Source organism: Trichosurus vulpecula, chromosome 4 (genome assembly GCF_011100635.1).
Source record: "Trichosurus vulpecula isolate mTriVul1 chromosome 4, mTriVul1.pri, whole genome shotgun sequence".
Lineage (NCBI taxonomy): Eukaryota > Metazoa > Chordata > Mammalia > Diprotodontia > Phalangeridae > Trichosurus > Trichosurus vulpecula.
The window spans coordinates 295,878,692-295,897,044 of record NC_050576.1 but is presented as its reverse complement, the minus strand read 5'-3'; the positions used below and the strand labels follow the sequence as shown (position 1 = coordinate 295,897,044).

The 18,353-nt window shown below is 36.9% G+C and overlaps 1 protein-coding gene across 1 annotated transcript in view; it reads right to left on the bottom strand.

Annotated features, from left to right (window-relative positions):
- The window catches only part of INO80D (INO80 complex subunit D), a 64,940-nt gene that overhangs the window by 26,927 nt on the left and 19,660 nt on the right, over window positions 1-18,353 (bottom strand). Inside the window, exon 5 of the mRNA XM_036754318.1 lies at window positions 15,151-15,259. Within this exon, the coding sequence (XP_036610213.1) occupies window positions 15,151-15,259 (109 nt within the window). The remainder of the gene's footprint in view (window positions 1-15,150; window positions 15,260-18,353) is intronic.

The following is an 18,353-nucleotide window of genomic DNA, read 5'->3' as shown; positions in this document are numbered from 1 at the left end:
ACTTTAGCAAAACCTGGAAAGACTTACATGAACTGATGCTGAGTGAGGGGAACAGAACCAAGAGAACATCGTACACAATTACAGCCACATTGTGCAATGACTGACTTCGATAGACTTAACTCTTTTCAGATGCTATGCAAGGATCTAAGAAAATTCCAAAAGACTCATGATGCAAAATGCTATCCACATCCAGAGAAAGAACTCTGGAATCTGAATGCAGATGGAAGCAGACTATTTGCTCTCTTTTTTGTTTTTTTTCTTCTTCCTCGTAGTTCATTCCATTGGTTATAATTCTTTGCAACAGGACTAATGAGAAAATATGTTTAATGTGAATATATATGTAGAGCATATATCAGATTACATGCTGTCTTGGGAAGGAGAGGAGAGGAGAGGGGGAGAAAATCTGAAACTCAAAAGCTTGTGGAACCACACTGTGAACTAAATATAAATAAATGAAAAAAAAAAAAGAAATTGTCCATTTTATCTCCTGTGAGCCTCTCTTCCTTTATCCATAGATCTAAAAGGTAGCTTCTTCCTTACTCCTCTAATTTGTTTACAATTCCTTACTTTATGTATAAGTTATGTACCCATTTATCTTAATAGCTAGCATTTATTTATATAGCACTTAAAGTTTGCAAAGCACTTTACATGGTGTCTCATTTGATACCCACAACAACCTTGTGAGGTAGGTGCTATAATCCATTTTACAGAAGAGGAAACTGAGGTTGAGTGAGTTTAAGTGCCTTGCCCAGATCACAAAGCTAATAAGAATCTGAGGCAAGATTGAAACTCAGATTTTCCTGACTCTGGTCTATCCCCTATTCACTGAACTCCCAGCTGTTTGGTACCTTGTTCTATTATGTGAGATGTTTGGTCTATGTCTAATTTTTGCCAGAAAGACTACTTTCAACAAGCATTATTTGTAATGGCAATAAGCTAGCTGCATTTCCAATAAGATCGGGGTGAAACAAGGATGTCCATTATCACCCCTACTATTCAATTTGGCACTAGAAACGTTAACTGTAGCAATAAGAGAAGAAAAAGAAATTGAAGGAATTAGAATAGGCAAGGAAGAAGCTAAATTATCACTTTTTGCAGATGATATGATGATTTACTTAGAGAATCCTAGAGAATCAAGTAAAAAACTACTCGAAATAATAAACAACTTTAGCAAAGTTGCAGGATATAAAATAAACCCACATAAATCCTCAGCATTCCTATACATTACTAACAAAGCCCAGCAGCAAGAGATAGAAAGAGAAATTCCATTCAAAGTTACTGTAGACACTATAAAATATTTGGGAGTCTATCTGCCAAGACAAACCCAGAGCCTGTATGAACATAATTATGAAACACTTTTCACACAAATAAAGTCAGATCTAAATAAATGGAAAAGTATCAGTTACTCATGGTTAGGCCGAGCTAATACAATAAAAATGACAATTTTGCCTAAATTAATCTATCTGTTCAGTGCCATAACAATTGAACTACCAAAATATTATTTTACAGAGCTGGATAAAATAATAACAAAATTCATCTGGAAGAACAAAAGGTCTAGAATATCTAGGGTATTAATGAAAAGAAATGCCAGAGAAGGTGGCCTAGCCATACCAGATATTAAACTGTACTATAGAGCAGCAGTCATCAAAACTACCTGGTACTGGCTAAGAAACAGAGTTGTGGATCAGTGGAATAGGACAGGTACACAAGATGGAGAAGTCAACGACTGTAGCAATCTACTCTTTGATAAACCCAAAGAGGCCAGCTTCTGGACTAAGAATTCACTATTTCACAAAAACTGCTGGGAAAATTGGAAAATGGTAGGGCAGAAACTGGGCATAGACCAATATCTTACACCATATACCAAAATAAAGTCAAAATGGGTTCATGACTTAGGAATAAAGGCTGATACTATAAGTAATTTGGGAGAGCAAAGAATAGCTTACCTATCAGATTTATGGAAAAGAAAAGAATTCATGACACAACAAGAGATAGAGAGCATTACAAAATGCAAAATGGATAATTTTGATTATGTTGAATTGAAATGTTTTTGTACAAAAAAAGCCAATGCAACAAAGATTAGGAGGGAAGGAGAAAATTGGGAGAAAATCTTTACAACTAGTGTTGCTGATAAAGGCCTCATTTCTAAAATATATAGGGAACTGAGTCAAATACATAGGAATACAAGTCATTCCCCAATTGAGAAATGGTCAAAGAATATGAACAGACAGTTTTCAAAGGAAGAAATTAAAGATATCTATAGGCATATGAAAAAATGCTCTAAATCACTACTGATTAGAGAAATGCAAATCAAAACAACTCTTAGATACCACATCTCTCCTGTCAGATTGGCTAAAATAACAAAACAGGAAAATGATAAATGCTGGAGAGGATGTGGGAAAATTGGAACATTGTTCCATTGCTAGTGGAGTTGTGAACTGACCCAGCCATTTGGAGAGCAATTTGGAACTATGCCCAAAGGACTATAAAAATGTTCATAACCTTTGACCCAGCAATACCCCTTCTAGGGTTGTAACCCAAAGAGATCACACAAGTGGGAAAAGGACCCAAATGTACAAAAATATTTATAGCAGCGCTTTTTGTGGTAGCTAAGAATTGGAAATCAAAGGGATGCCCATCAATTGGGGAATGGCTGAACAAGCTGTGGTATATGAAGGTAATGGAATACTATTGTGCTATAAGAAATGGGGATAACACAGACTTCATAACAACCTGGAAAAACCTACACGACATAATGCTGAGCGAGTGGAGCAGAGCCAGGAGAACATTATACACAACCACAGATATATGGATTCTGTGAGGACTAACCCTGACAGACTTAGCTCTTCTCAGCAACACAAAGCGCAAAGACAACTCCAAAGGACTCATGATGGAGAGAGCTATCTACATCCAAAGAAAGAAATATGGAGTGTGAATGCAGACTGAGGCACACTGTATGCTTTCTACATCCAGAGAAAGAACTATAAAGTATGAATGCAGATTGAGGCACACTTCATGCTCGCCTTCCCCCCCTCCTTTTTTATTCTCCCTTTGTTTTTATTTTTGGGTTGTTGTTTTTTTTTTTTGTTCTATTTCTTCTTTCTCATGATTCATTCCATTGGTCACGATTCTTCTCCACAACTTGACTAGTGTGTAAATTAATTCAACTCGAAGTTATACATGAAAGTTATATGGGATTCCATGCTGTCTTGGGGAGGGAGAGGGGGAGGGAGGGAGGAAAATCTGGAATTCAAAATTACATAGAACCGAGTATTGTAAACTAAAAATAAAAAAAAAATTTAAAAAAAGGGAAAAAGAAAAAAAAAAAGACTACTTTCTGGTTTTCACAGCAGTCTTTGTTATTTAGTGAGTTCTTACTCCAGTACTTGTGGTCTCTGGGTTTACTGCTATGCTTCTGTATTTTGTGTGTTCACTCTTTTCTAATGACCAACCTCTTGATTTTTTAACTAGTACCAAGTTATTTTGATGATTATTGCTTCACAGGACAATTGGAGATTTGGTGCTATCAGGCCCTCTTCCCAAAATTCTTTTAATCTAATGACATTTTCTCAATCTTCTTCCTCTTTGACCATCCTGCAGTATTTATCACTGTAGATCCACCTCTTCTCCTGGATAGTCAACAAGAATTTATTAAGCACCTACTATGTGCCAGGCAATGTACTAAGTACTGGGGCTATAAAATAGAAAGACAAAAGCAGTACCTGCCCCTAGAGAGCTCACAATCTAAAGAGGGAGACAACAGGCAAACACACATGAACAAGCTACATAGAGGATAAACTGGGGATAATCTCAGAGAGAAAGACACTAGCAGCAAGGGGGATATCTCATGATTGCTCCTTCCAATGTCCTCCTATCTAAGTGGGCCTTCTCCTTTGCTGGCTCATCATCCACGTCACTAACCACAGGTGTCATAGGATCATACATTTAGAACTAGAAGTGCCCTCAAGAGGCCATCTAGTCCAACACTCTCATTTTTCAGATGAGGAAACTAAGTCCTGGGGAAGTTAAATGACTTTCCCTCGGTTGCATAGGTAGTCAGCATTAAAGATGGGTTTTTAAGTCAAGTCCTCCAACCTCTCCAACCAACCCCCACCCCAAACCTGACTCCCACCCCCAGTCTCTGGCATAGGCCCCCTTCTCTTCTCACTCTATACAAACTCCCTTAGTGGGATCACTAATTCCAATTCATTAAATTATCATTTCTCTGCATGTGATTCCCAGATTGGACTACAGTCTCAAATCACCAACTACCCTTTGGAGATTGTTGCATAGTCACCTCAAACTCAACATATCATTGTTCTTTACCAGCATCTCCTCCCTCTTAACTGTTCTATTACTTGTCCAGCGTGCTGCTATTCTCCAAGACACTGAGGCTCACAATAGCCTGGATATGTCATCTCTCCAGTTGCTAGTGCCTATGCCCCTGGGATTGTCTCCCATCTGCTCTGTGTATATATAGCTCATGTGTAACCTAGTTACTTAGATGTTTTCACCCCTTTTAGAATGTGAGCTTCTTGAAGGTAGGAATTTTTTTTTTTTACCTTTCTTTGTATCCCTAGCACTTGGCCTAGTGCCTGACACATAATATATGGTTAATAAATGCTCTTTTGGTTGAATCAAATGCATATAATATATTTAAAGCCCTTTTTACAACCATAAATTACTATATAAATATGAGTTGTTTTTCTGTTAAAGATTAGTAATCTTGGGGCAGTTAGGTGGTGCAGTGAGTAGAGCACCATCCCTGTAGTTAGGAGGACCTGAGTTCAAATCCAGCCTCAGACACTTGACATATTTCCTAGCTGTGTGACCTTGGACAAGTCACTTAACCCCAACTGCCCTGCCCAAAAAAAAAACTGATTAGTAATCTTGCTGAGGGAGGCCTATCTCTATAGTCCGACTGCCATGCTTAGGGCCTCATGTTTAGGTATCTTACCTGCTAGGTATATTTGTCGTCCAACCCAAAAGTTTCCCAGTAAAAAAAAAAAAACGATCTTACCTGCTAGACATCTTGCCTGATCTGCCCTGGCTTCTTGGTACTTTAGAGTCAATGAATCCACAAGTGTATTTGAAAGTCAAAGGGATATAGTAGCTAAAATACTGACTTCAAGTCAGAAGCCTTGTGTTCAAATACCATCTATGACAAATCAAAGATTTGTGACTATGGACAAGTCATTTAATCTCTCTCATCTCTACTTCCTTACCTGTAAAAAGAGAGTGTTAGACTAGGTGATCTCTTTACAATCCTAGATTTAGGACCCTACAGACCTAGATGTGTGATCAATAGTCTCCATCCAAAACTTGCTCCTCCTTGCAACTTCCCCATTTATATCAGTGATGCTACCACATTTATACTTTTACTACCTTCTCTCACCCACAATCCAGTCAATCACCAAGCTGCTAAGTCAATTTGTTTAACAGTTACCTCTATTACTTTCTTTGCATTTTCTCTGTAACTACTTTAATTCAAGGCCTCATTACTTCTCATCTTGACAACTGCAAAGTCCTCCTAAAAAATCTCTCTGATTCCACTCTCAACCCTTCTAAGTATATATATCTCGTCCAGATTAATCAGGCAGCTAGGTGGCACAGTGGATAGGGCACTGGCCCTAGAGTCAGGAAGACCAAGTCTCAGATGCTTACTAGCTGTTATGTCCTTAGGTGAGTCACTTAACTTCAGTTTCCTCATTTGTAAAATGGAGATACAATAGCACCTATTTCCCAGGGTTGTTGTAAGGATCAAATGAGATATCTGTAAAGCATTTAGCATAGGGCCTGGCACATAGTAAGTGCTATATAAATGCTAGCCAGGCCTAGAGTGAGGAAGACCCGAGATCAAATCCAGCCTCAGACATTTACTAGACATGCTTAACCTGTTTGTCTCAGTTTTCTCTCCTATACAAAGGGGATAATAACAGCATCTCCCTCCCAGGGTTGTTGTGAGGATCAAACGAGATTCTAATTGTAAAGCTACTTAGCACAGCACCTGGCTCATGTGAGCACTACATAAATGCTAACCATTGTTGTTACTACTGACATCAGGATTTACCATCTGCATGAACAGACAGCTAGAAGAGTGTAGACAACTTCCCAGGTCATTTCTTTTTACCATCCTTTCACATCTAATTCCACAAGGCAGCAGTGAGAAAAGAGAATCCTCACGAGCCTCCCGAAGGAACTGGTGGAATCTTCAGAGACTGACATTATTAGAATTCTTTTTTCCTTTTGAATATTTACTTGCTCTGTTTGGACAAATTAGGCAAAATTTTTTAGAACTTAATCTCAGTAAAAAAGAGTATTGCAGAGGGAGGCCTTCCAAAAATGAAGACTGATTCCTTTACCTTAGCTAAATGTCTTATAAACATGTGCTACTGTTCACAATGAGAGGGAAAGAAAGCAACTCTGGTTTATACCATTAGTACTACTGGTAAAACAAATATTTCAAAGCACATTCTCTGCTGATGGATCAATAAGCATCCACCTCTGCACAAGGAGGGCAATACTGTGACCTCTCAATAACTCTTGATTTTTAATGCATAATTTCTCTTGACCCATTCTTTTTTTTTAAAATTAAGTTTATAGACATCAGGCTAAGAATTATTGCAATAAAGGTCCATTTTTCCCCTGTAGGGGTATACTCAGCTTTGCAGGGTAAATTATTCTTAGTTCTAAATGTCTATCTTTTGCCTTTTGGAATAATGTATTCTAAGATCTCCTCTCATTTTAAGTAGAAGCTATGAGGATCTTATGTGATCCTGAAAGTTCCCTGGAACTTTAAACTGTTTATTTCTGGATGCTTGCAGAATATTTTCTTCTATGTGGAAGCTCTGGATTTTGGCTTTAACATTCCTGGGAATTTTCCTTTTTGGATGGATTCTTTCTATTTTCATTTTGTCCTCTGGTTCTAATAGATTCAAACAGTTTTCATTTACGATTTCTTGAAATGTAGTATCCAGACTTTTAAAAGTCATGGTTTTCAAGGAATCTCATCTTCTTTCCTTGAGCTATCCCAAGTAAATTGTTTTTAACACAGATACCTTACATTTTCTTCTCTTTTTTTAATCTTTAGCCTACACAAGGGTATTAACTGTGGGAATTCAATGTAATAAGTATTAATGCACTTATATTGTATTTATTCTAGAAGAAAGGCATTGTACAAGATGCTAGGAATACAAGAACAAAACAGTCCCTTCCCACAAGGAGTTAGCATTTTCCTGAGACAAGTTATCCATGAATAAGTAAATACTAAATAGATACACAAAATAAACAAAATAATGGGGAGGGCGTTGAGTAGAATACTCACAAGAGAGAAAGATCAGGCAAGAATTTATACATAAGGTAGCAGTTGAAGAGAATCTTGAAAGGAGCCAGAGAATCCAAGAGGCAGAGGTGAAAAGAGAAAGCATGTACATGGGCACAGATTTGGGACAGAAAACATACCCTGAAAGTATGGAGGGTCCTTAAGGGCAGGGACTGCTAGGCAGTTAATAACTAGTGGTTGTTTGATTTAGAGAAGTCATGCAGTAGAAGAACAGCAAGGCCTGTTTGTATCAATCACCATATTTTATATAATTATAAATTCAAATAGAATGAATTCAAAAACATGTAACTACTTTGTGGAATTCCTAATCTGCACTAATTGGAACCTAGCCATAATATGAAATGTCTAAAAAAAAATAGATTGGGCCAGACTGTGAAGGTCCAAAAAAAGAATTTTATCATGGTAGCAATTAGGAGTCAGTGAGTCAGGAGAGAGACATGATGCAACCTATGCTTCAATTTGACGGCTATGGAGGAGATGGAATGAAGAAGGGAAAGGAAACGAACCATTATTACAATAGTCCTGGTGAGAGGTAATGAAGGTCTGAAATTAGGATAGTGGCCAAGTGAATGAAGAGAGTGAAGAGAAGAACAGACTTTCTGAAAAGACTTAGTAACTAAATGAATATGAGCAGGTGGTTGGTTAGGAAGTGAGAAGAGTTAAAGGTAACTCCCCAGATTTTCAACTTAGGAGAATGGAAAGATGGTGGGATGCTCAACAGAAACAGGAAAGATGAGAAGAGGAGTGGATTTAGGGAAAAAAAATAAGGACTTCTGCTTTGGACATAATGTGTTTGAGATGAATATGAGTCATCCAGATGGAGATATCTAGCAGAAGTTGGTGATGCAGAACTAGTGCAAAGGAGAAAAACAAGGACTAGATATGTAGATTTAAGAGCCATCCTCATAGAAATGATAAATGAATCCCTAGGAGCTGAGATGCATAGAGAAAAGAGGACCCAGGATAGATACCCAGGATATATTCATGCACAGAGAACAAGATATAGAAGATGAGGTAGCAAAAAGGATAAACTAAAATCAGTAAAGAGTGGTGTGGCAAAAACCCAGAGAAGGGAGTGATCAACACTGTTGAAAACTGTAGAGATATTCAAAGATGAGGACTGCTAGATTTAGCAATTAAGAGAAGACTGGTAACCTTGAAGAGAGCAGTTTCAGTCTGGTGGTGATGGGAAGATGACTGCAAGGAGTTAGAAAGTGAGTGAGTAATTTGAGGCAAGAAGCCTAGTTGGTATTTTCTAGGAGTTTGGCTATAAAAGAGAAAGGAAATAGAGAACTATAATTTGAGGGGTTGGCATGGTCAAGTGAAGTTGGTCAGGAGGATTTTTTTTTAAGTATGGAAAAGGTCTTGTGTTTGTACACAGTAGAGGAGGCAGTGACTAGAGATTGAAAATTAGAGAGATTGCATAATCAAAGGGAATTGGGGGACACAAGGGGCACAAATATGGACCATTTCAAAAGTCTTTGTGAACTCTTAATCTACTAAACTTAAAGCTGCACAAAGCTTTTTGGGACACCTTGAACAAGGGCTGACTCAACAAGGACAATGACCACCTCTTCTTTTAGACTAGAGCAAAGGAGAAGAAAATGTAGATGATGAAGGAACTGCAGGTACGACAATGAGAAAAGGGAGTTCATAAAGGATGTAAGGTACTTTGCAGAGAGGGATAGGGAAAGGGACATAGAAGCAGCTTGAGAAGAGCAGGTTTATAGCAGGTTTCGAGAGGAGTGCAATAGTCATTCAAAGAGGGAAGAGTAAAAGGACTGCCATGCACTAGTGACTGCCCATTTGACATCAGAAAACATATCAGTGTTGTGTGACTTCTTTCAGGAGCACTCATGTAGAAGGGAGGAGGCAAAGGATATGAGTAACCCAGAGCTGAGGTTTGGAATGGGATGAACAGTCATATGATGACAGGACAAAGGACTTGAGAATTTAAGATATCATTAAGTTGAACTGGGTCCACTAGAAATTTATTACCTAATCTCAACTGGCTCCTTACTGCATCAAGGCAATCATTCTACTCCTCTTTAACTAGTTTGGCTGTCCCACTCTCCAAGGCCACAGTGTTCCACACATTCCTATCTCTCTGTGAGGCCTTCCCTAACCCTAGCCTCTCACTAAGGACTTTGATCAAGTATAGAGACTCTATTTGGCATTTAACCTGGTCCCTTCCAACCTCTGCAGTTTTCTTATACTCTATTCTCCTCCACATACTCTACAATCCAATTATGCTGGCCCACCTGCTATTTCTCAAACAGGACATCCAGCTAACCCCATGCCTGGAATATTCTGCTTCCTCACCTCCACTTCTAAGCTTTCTTGGCTTCTTTCAAAACTCAGCTCCAGTCCCACCTGGTGCAGGAGGTTTTCCCCTCCCCCCAGTGCTCTTCCATCTGTTCTGTATATCTCTCTCATGTACCTACTCATTTAGATGTTGTCTCCCCCATGAGAATGAAAACTCCGTGAAGACAGGGGCTCTTTGTATCCCCAGCACTTAGCACAGTGCTTGGCAAGATTAAATGATTAAGAAATCCTTGTTGACTCACTGTTAACTAAGAAACAAGACTTCAGAGAATAAAGTAAGAGCAGAGTAGGGGTAATAGACTAGAAAAGCAGGGAGGGATGAAGTGATTAAAGGTGCTAATGAGGATAGAGAACAGATTTAGAAGAAGTGAGGCAGAAGGAGAGATGAACGTATTAAGAGATACAAGAAAGGTATTTCAGCTTTTTAGATCATGGAGGTCTAATAATTATGGGTGATGGTAAGTTCAAACACGTGACTAAGTATGTTTTAAGCTAGTTTCAGCATATTTGGAAAATGACTGATGAGTATACCCCTTTCAATGAATTCTTTTTAAAAAACAAACTGACAGCATTCATTCACAAAGCTAAAGTATTCTTTTTGTACTTACTGAACCCTATAATTTCTTCTACTTAAAAAATTAAGATGCATATGTAATCTCTTTTAAATGCTTTCTAACTAGAACAGGCTAGTTACAATGATAGGCAACTGTTATTTTTTTGAAAAAATAAGCTCTATTTCATGGGATGGAATGTTAGCTAGTTATGTGGACTGGTGGCATGCTAACATTGACACATCATCATATGCAATACTATACTGACTCTAGCCATTTTAATTCATACCCACTATGAGGTTTTTTTTTTTAAATAATCTACTTTAAAGTGGTACATATTTTATTTTCATTTAATTGTCTAGTTCCCAAGCTAGATTTACAAGCTCCATCAGGGCAACAACTACATTGCCATTTTTGTATGTAGCAAACCACTCAGGATAGTGCTTTGTATATATTATGTAAATGTCATCTTCCTCAATTCCAGAAACTGTTTCATTTTGGTCTTTTTATCCCCAGCACCTAGCACAGTGAGTGCCTAACACATGGTAGGTGCTTAATAAATGTTTAGCAGTTAACTGGGTAAGGTAGGATAAAGGTGCAAATCACTGAAGCTGAGGAGGCTGATGAACTGGGAGGCCAAGGTGTATTAGAGGGAACAAAAGTACCCAAGTATGATAACAGGGCTTGAGGTAGAGAGGGAGACCATGAGCCAGTTACTGAACTCTACTAGAAATAAGGGAGAATGACCTAAGGGCAGATAGGTAACAACCAGTATCTGCATAAGCTGATTAGTCTGAATAACATGAACCTTAAAGGAGGAGAGGCTGTTAAAAAATGGTTGGGAGATATGGAAGAGATTGATCTAGAAGCGTCTCAGAGGAACAAGGACTATACCTACTTCTCATACCCTAGGAGTGGGGTAGGATGAGAGAAGTACATCCAGTACTGGAAAGAGGGGCCAGGGATGCACTATCTTCCTGAAAAGGTCAGGTTTCCATTTGTGCAAGGAGTTTGTTAGAAAAGAAGACTAATGTTAAGGGAAGTTTGTTAACAAAAGAATGGGGTAGGGAACAATGGAAAGGGAAAGCAAAATAGGATAGTGACATGATAGCAAAGGAGGGGAGTTTTCATTTAGCTTTTGACAATGAATCACAGAGATTCAGAGGATGAAATAAAGAGACAGAGCTTCAAGAAATATTTTAAGGAAAAATTAATGATGGGACTTGGAGATAAAAAAAAACCCAAAACTCAAAAATGATACTGAAGTTTTCAATCTAGCACCAGTGAGAAAAACAAAAAAGGTTAGAAGTAGATGATTTAGGAAGGGAAGGTGATAAAGTAGAAAATGTTAACTTTTAAGAAACAGTAAGACACCCAGGTGGGGGTGTGATAAAGCACTTAAAGACATGAGAATGATACTCATATCTGAAGTCAAAGCTAGAGAAGAACAGGCAGCAAAGTACAATTATCCCTTCAACATCACAACTTTCCCCATCACAATTTCGATATATCATGGGTCAGCATAAGAAATTAAATGAGAATTTTTCGGGAGTTTTGCGAAAGCTACAGACAACACACAAAGTGCAGCAGACAACATAGAAAAAGTTTAGAAACTCAGAAATGCATAAAATATATGTATAGTATTGTATAATAACATCAACCCAAATTTTACAATAAGGTACTGTAAATATCCCATAAAAGAAAAGAAAAAAACCAGACTTCTTTTCTGGTACGAAGCAAGAACCAAAAAATTTTATGTGGATTTTCCAGATTGTGGAGGCACTGTGTCCCTAACCCCCGCAATGCAGAAGAGATAACTGTAGGTGTCCCCTAATGGAGAATGGCTAAAACAACTGTGGCACATGAATGTAATAAAACAACACCACACTGAAAGAAACAACTATGAAGAATTCAGAAAAGCACAGAAAAATGTAAACTGATTAAAGTAAGCAAAACCAGGAGAATAATATACACAATAACTATATAATGCAAATAGAAAGAAAAACAAAAGAAAACTTAATTTTCTGTAATTATAATAACCAAGCTCGGTCACAGAGAAAAACTGAAAAAAAAAATGCAACCTTCTTTTTGTTACAGAAGTAGGGGACTGTTGGGTATGGAATACCCCATATACTGTCAGACATGGTAGATATGTTGTTTGGTCTTGCTGAACTTTTTTTTTCTTTTTTGTATATAATTAATTTATTTTTAGATTTCAACATTCACTTCCACATGATCTTGAGTTTTAAATTTTCTCCCTCCTTTCCTCCCCTCTCCCCAACACGGCATGCAATCTGATATAGGCTCTACTTATATGTGTTAAACATATTTTCACATTTGTCATCATGTAAAGAAGAATTAGAACTAATAAAAAGAACCACAAGAAAGAAGAAACAAAACAAAACAACAAAAGAAAAGGAGGGCAAATAGTATGCTTCCATCTGCATTCAGACTCCATAGTTCTTTCTCTGGATGTAGATAGCATTTTCCATCATGAGCCTTTGCAGTTGCCTTAGGTCCTTGCATTGCTGAGAAGAGTTAAGTCTATCAAAGTCATGAACTTTTTTTTTCTTTCTTTTAAAATCTTTTTTACAAGGCATACCTCACTGGAGGAGGATGGAGTGAATGAAGGTGATAAGAAAATAAAAGATGTTGAAAAAGAATTCAACGCTTGACAATTAGCAGTAAAAAAAAAAAAAAAAAAAAAAAGTGATGGTGAACTGAGACTATCTTAGAGCTTCAATTAAAGGAAAGACCATAGAGAAAGAAGAGATGATTGCCAAGTAAAAGCTAATTGCCTTAAGGAAGCTTACAGTTAGTGAATGAAATGGACAGCCAATAAAACAAAGAAGGACTTGCCAGAAAAGAGGAAAAGGAAAAAGATGATGTTTCATGAAAGAAAAGATAGGATAATTAAGTTGGGCAAAATATTAAAAAGATCAAGAAGACTGAGAACCATACTGGGGTAGAGCTGAACAAATCGTGATATATGAATGTAATGGAATATTATTACATTAAGAAATGAATGAGAAATTCAAAAAAACATAGGAGGACCTCTATCAACTGATAAAAAACAAAGAAAGCAGAACAAAGAGAACTACATAATGACAACAACAAAAAAATAATACCAAAAGGCTGCAGTGACCAATCCTGGCTCAGGAGAACAGATAGTGAAATATGCTTCCCTTATCTCAGCAGAGAGGTGAGCAGCTAAGGCTGTGGAATGTTACAAATCATGCGGGATGCATTTGTTCTGTTGGGTCAGTCTTGCTTAATTGCTTTTCTTTCAGAGGGGAGATATACTAGGAAATAAATGTGATGTAAAAAACAAAAGACATAATAAATAAAACATTTTTTCTACAAAAGAACTGAGAAAAGGTCATCTGTCCTAAAACAAGTATGCTGAACCAACTGGAGTAAACAAATATAGTAGAATGTTATTACACCATAATGGAACGATAAATATGAAGGATTCAAGAGATACTCAGGCAGACATGTATGAAATGACAGAGTGGAAAAAGCTAAGTGAACAAATAATAATACACATAATGATACAATATTAATAAAAGCCACAAAACTCTAGCCAAATATAATGGTCAAAGTTAAGGACACATGTTAAAAACTGAGAAATTATTTTAGGGAACATATTTTGAAGGCAGATTTGTTTAGGTTTTGGTTGGGAAACGACTGCTATGTCAAAACAAATTACATCAATACTTTTTTGAAGGTAAACAAGAGAAGAAAGGGCTTTTGCTTTTTTTAAGCAATTGAAGAGCTTTGAATTTGTTCTGTATGCAGTGGAGAATCCTTGAAATTTTTTTTAAAGAAACAGAATGATATGATGAAAATGGTGTTTACTTATGAAATAATTGTTGGATGAATAAATACATGTGAATCAATTTGCCAACAAGCATTTATCAATTATTTCTGTGCCAAGAATTATACTTGGTGCTAAGGATACAATAATAAAAAAATAACAGTTCATGCCCTCAAGGAATTTACATTCTAGAGAGGCAGAAGTCAGCAAATAAGAACATGCAATGTTCACCATCTTCCTACAAAAGCAGAGAAATGGAACTGGGTTTTTCTAGTCATCATGGTGCCTGTCCCAATATAGCTCAATAGTTAAATGCACCCAATATTTCCAGGCCATACAAGCAAGAGAACTACTATGGCACCAAAGCATCCCTCCAATATTAAACAAAAAGCAAGACTGTCTCTCAAAACTATATGGGGTAAAAAAGCAGTAATCCTACATAAACGAAAGGACACTGCCTTCCAAGTTCCCGTTTGGAAGTCAGAACTAGAAAAGAAAGGTCAAAGTACATCTCAATGTTTTTTTGGTAAGGCTGAAAAAAAAAATAACACTATCGTAACTATCTGGTACAATACTAAGCACAGTAACTCAACAAATGTTAATTAAATGATGATGGGTCTAAACTTGCCAAAGATAAGGAAAATTCAAATATATTGGTCTTTCTGTTTCCTGGGGACAGAAAAAAAGATGACACGAAGACTATTCATGATACAGTGGAAATAACACTGAACTGAGAGTTTGAAAACCAAGGCCGAAGTTCCTGCTCTTCCACTAAAGAGCTGAATTATTTTGTGTGTGGGTAGCCCTTCTGGATTTCAATTTTCTCATCCATAAAAGAAGGGATTGGGCTTGATCATCTTTAAAGTCTCTTTCAGTACCAGCATTCTATAAAGCCAGTGTCTGCTCCAACTGGGTTGTAGGGGAGAGACAAAGAAATGGGTTTACCAGGAAGTAATTTCTACCAGATGAAGTTAATTTCCTAGGAGAAACATATTTGACTATAGCTTCCTCTACCATAAGAACAAATCCAATGTGACGATCAAAGAAATTTAATGTCAATATATAAAACTGGTGTGTTACATCATTAATTTATTTTTAAAAGGAAAAAGACTTACTCTTGTCTCTCATATCTGAGGGTTTCTCGGATGGACCATGCAACCTGGTATGGTGAGGCTTGCTCTGATTCTTCCAATTCTTCTCCACTGTCTTCAGACCAGTCCAGCCCTGGGGCAGATGAGCAGATAACATACAGATAAAAAAATAAAAATTCAAAGAAAAAATTTATCTTTGAATTTAGGAAATAAAAATTGTCCAAAATGTCTAGGTCAGTAATAGCAGGTACTACTATTAAGCAAATAAATTCCACCTAATATGCCTGGGTTCAGTTCTAAGACATTACTAAAATAACTAATTAAAATTCATTTGGTATTTAAGAAAACTGATCATTAAATACAGTAACATCTCTTCCAATAACAATAAAATGTTTTCTACTCTTTGGAGATAAAAACAAGGAGTCAAAGGATGTATTCTAAGATATAAGAAAAGGAGATTTACAGTAAGAATATACTTCTATGTTTCAAGAATTTAATGTTCACTGGTTTGGATATTCCCTTTGCCAGCGCAGATCACAACCCCTCTTATGACAGTGTGAAAGAGTTGCTGTAGTTGAAACAGACATCATTGCTTGGCCAAGGTGGTAATGAGCCTGTCAGAGCTTAGCTGGGCTAGGTTAGTCTTTGGGGAACAAAAAAAATCACATCAATTATCACATAAATAGCACATCGACATGTAGTATGAAAATATCATTAATTACTAACTAAAATAACATGAAATGTGCCACAAAACAGAAACAAAAATCTGAGAGTCTCAGGGAGAGGGCCTGCGGGTTGTTAGAGGAAAGGTAGACAGATGCAACCTGTGCTGGGAAAAAGGAAAGAAGATCCACTGGGCTCCAAGTGCTCATGAAGCTTATGATAAATAAACACACTTCCCTTTTCTCAGCAATCGGAAAAATGGGTGAGTGGACAGGAATACCCTGAGTGCTTGAACTGAAGAAGAGTCACCACTTAAAGCCATGCAAAAATGTAGGTGAAAGACAAATTTTGCCAATTTCTTGATTTGGTCAGAAGTGATCCAGTTTATCTTCAACTGTTCAAATACAGATTAAAACTATGCATGGACTTATTTTTGCAATGCACAACTATTTAAGAATAATCCCACCTCAACTGATTTATGAAAGTTATATTTATTTTTTTTACATAGCCTACTTTGTTATAAAGGAGCTTCAGACCAGGAGCACTTATTAATCAAGTCTTTCTTAAGTTCTGAGTCTTTTAAGCTTAAAGAGCCTTTATTTGTGATCCAAGATAAAAAGAACTACCCCATCAATGAAAGTTAATATAACTAGCTTAAGAAGAGTAAATGAAACAAGGTAAAAGCCACTGATGGTCGAATATGGCCATCTATTTACCTTCTGACTCATAATAATATACCTATTTTAAAATGGTTTCAAAAAGACTTCCAAAGATTTTAAGATTATGGATACAGATTAAGTTTTTGGACTTCAATCAATTCCTTTAGTTAAGAACTGTAAATTTTCACCCCTCAATTTTCTAGGATCCAAATTTAGAGAAGGGGAATTAGTGGAGAAAAATATATGACATCTAATGTTATTTTAAAGAATGCTTAATTATTCTGACTGAAAATAATTACTAAATTTGCTTAAAACTAATTTCATTATGATCACTATAAATTTATATTATTTCTGCCCAAATTTTTTTATATTTTAAAAACTGGGTTTTGCATATCCACTTTTTCTCTTTTCAAAAAACCTTAATTTCTAATATCATTTTCATTTTTTGAGGGAAAGGAAAAAGCATTTTGATAGCTATGTGCCAAGCACTGTGCTATGCGCTTTACAAATATTTCATTGGAAATATCTCACCACACCCCTCAGAGATAGGTGCTGTTGTAATCCCCATGTTATAGTTGAGGAAACTGGGGCAAACGGAGGTTAAATAACTTGCCCAGAGTCATATAGCTAGTAATATCTGAGGCTGAATTTAAATTCAGGGCTTCCTGACTCTGGGTCCACTGTACCAGCTAGCTAGTGATCCAAAGTCAGTCACAACCTTAACAACATGGAAATACATTACTCAATATTTCACATAGATATGAAACTTATTGACTTTGGCAATTAGTATTACATTTGTATGTTTATTCTTAAGATGTTTACTTTAGCCAAAGGACTATCACCCAATTTAATTAGACAAGTATTTATTAAGTATCTGCTGTGTGTCAGGCCCTGTGTTGGCACTAGGGATACAAGGACAAAACCAGCCCCTGACAACAGCTGGGAGATCAGGTGGTGGAGGGAGACCAGGAAAAGCCTCTTTAAGGAGATGGCCCTTAAACTGAATCTTGAAGAGAGTTAGGGATTCCAAAAGAGTGGGATTGGGAGGAAAAACATTCCAGGCAGCCCCTTCAAAGGCAAGGAAGTAGAAGACAGAATATTATGTCTATCATGTATATCATGTCAGAATATCTTGCTATCAGCATAGCAAGCAGGCCAGTTTGGCTGGAATATAGAGTGCATGAGCAGGAATAATGGGAGACAGGTTTATAAAGATAGATCGCAGTCAGATCTGAAGGATCAAAACAGGCATTTGTATTTAATTCTAGAAGCAAACTAGATGGAACTACTGCACCTTTTTAAGCAGAAGTGTCAGGCAGGCCTGTATTTTGAGAATGTCAATTTGGCAACCATATGGGGGATGGTTTTAGAAAAGGGGAGAAAACAGAGGCTACCATAATAACCTTGTCAAGAGGGGGATGAAGACCTGAAGTAGGGAGGGTGCCAAGGGAGTGGAAGGGACAGATGAAAGAAATGTTGTGGAGGTATCAAACTACAGCAACTGGAAGATGGTGGTGCCCTTGGCAGAAATAGGTAATTATACTTAAACTGGATGCATCACAAAAAATTTGAAAAGATAGTCATTCTCTCAAAGATTATCTTATGTGGGCTTATATACACCAAGAACAATTAAGAAAAAAATTAACTGAAAAATGTATTGAGATTTAAGATTAAATAATACCTTGCCACCAACATAAAGAAATTTTTAAATCTACACTTTAAATTACTGGCAAATATAAGGTCACCTTAAAAGGCACATTACATTCCTCTGGCTAACAGAAAATTCTAATTTACCAAAAAGGATGCAGAGTTAATAATGAAATGATCACAACAGCAGCAATTTCATCCTATATATCCCAAGTATAATATGCTGTCCTTCATACACAAAGGTGATGTTTCAGATCT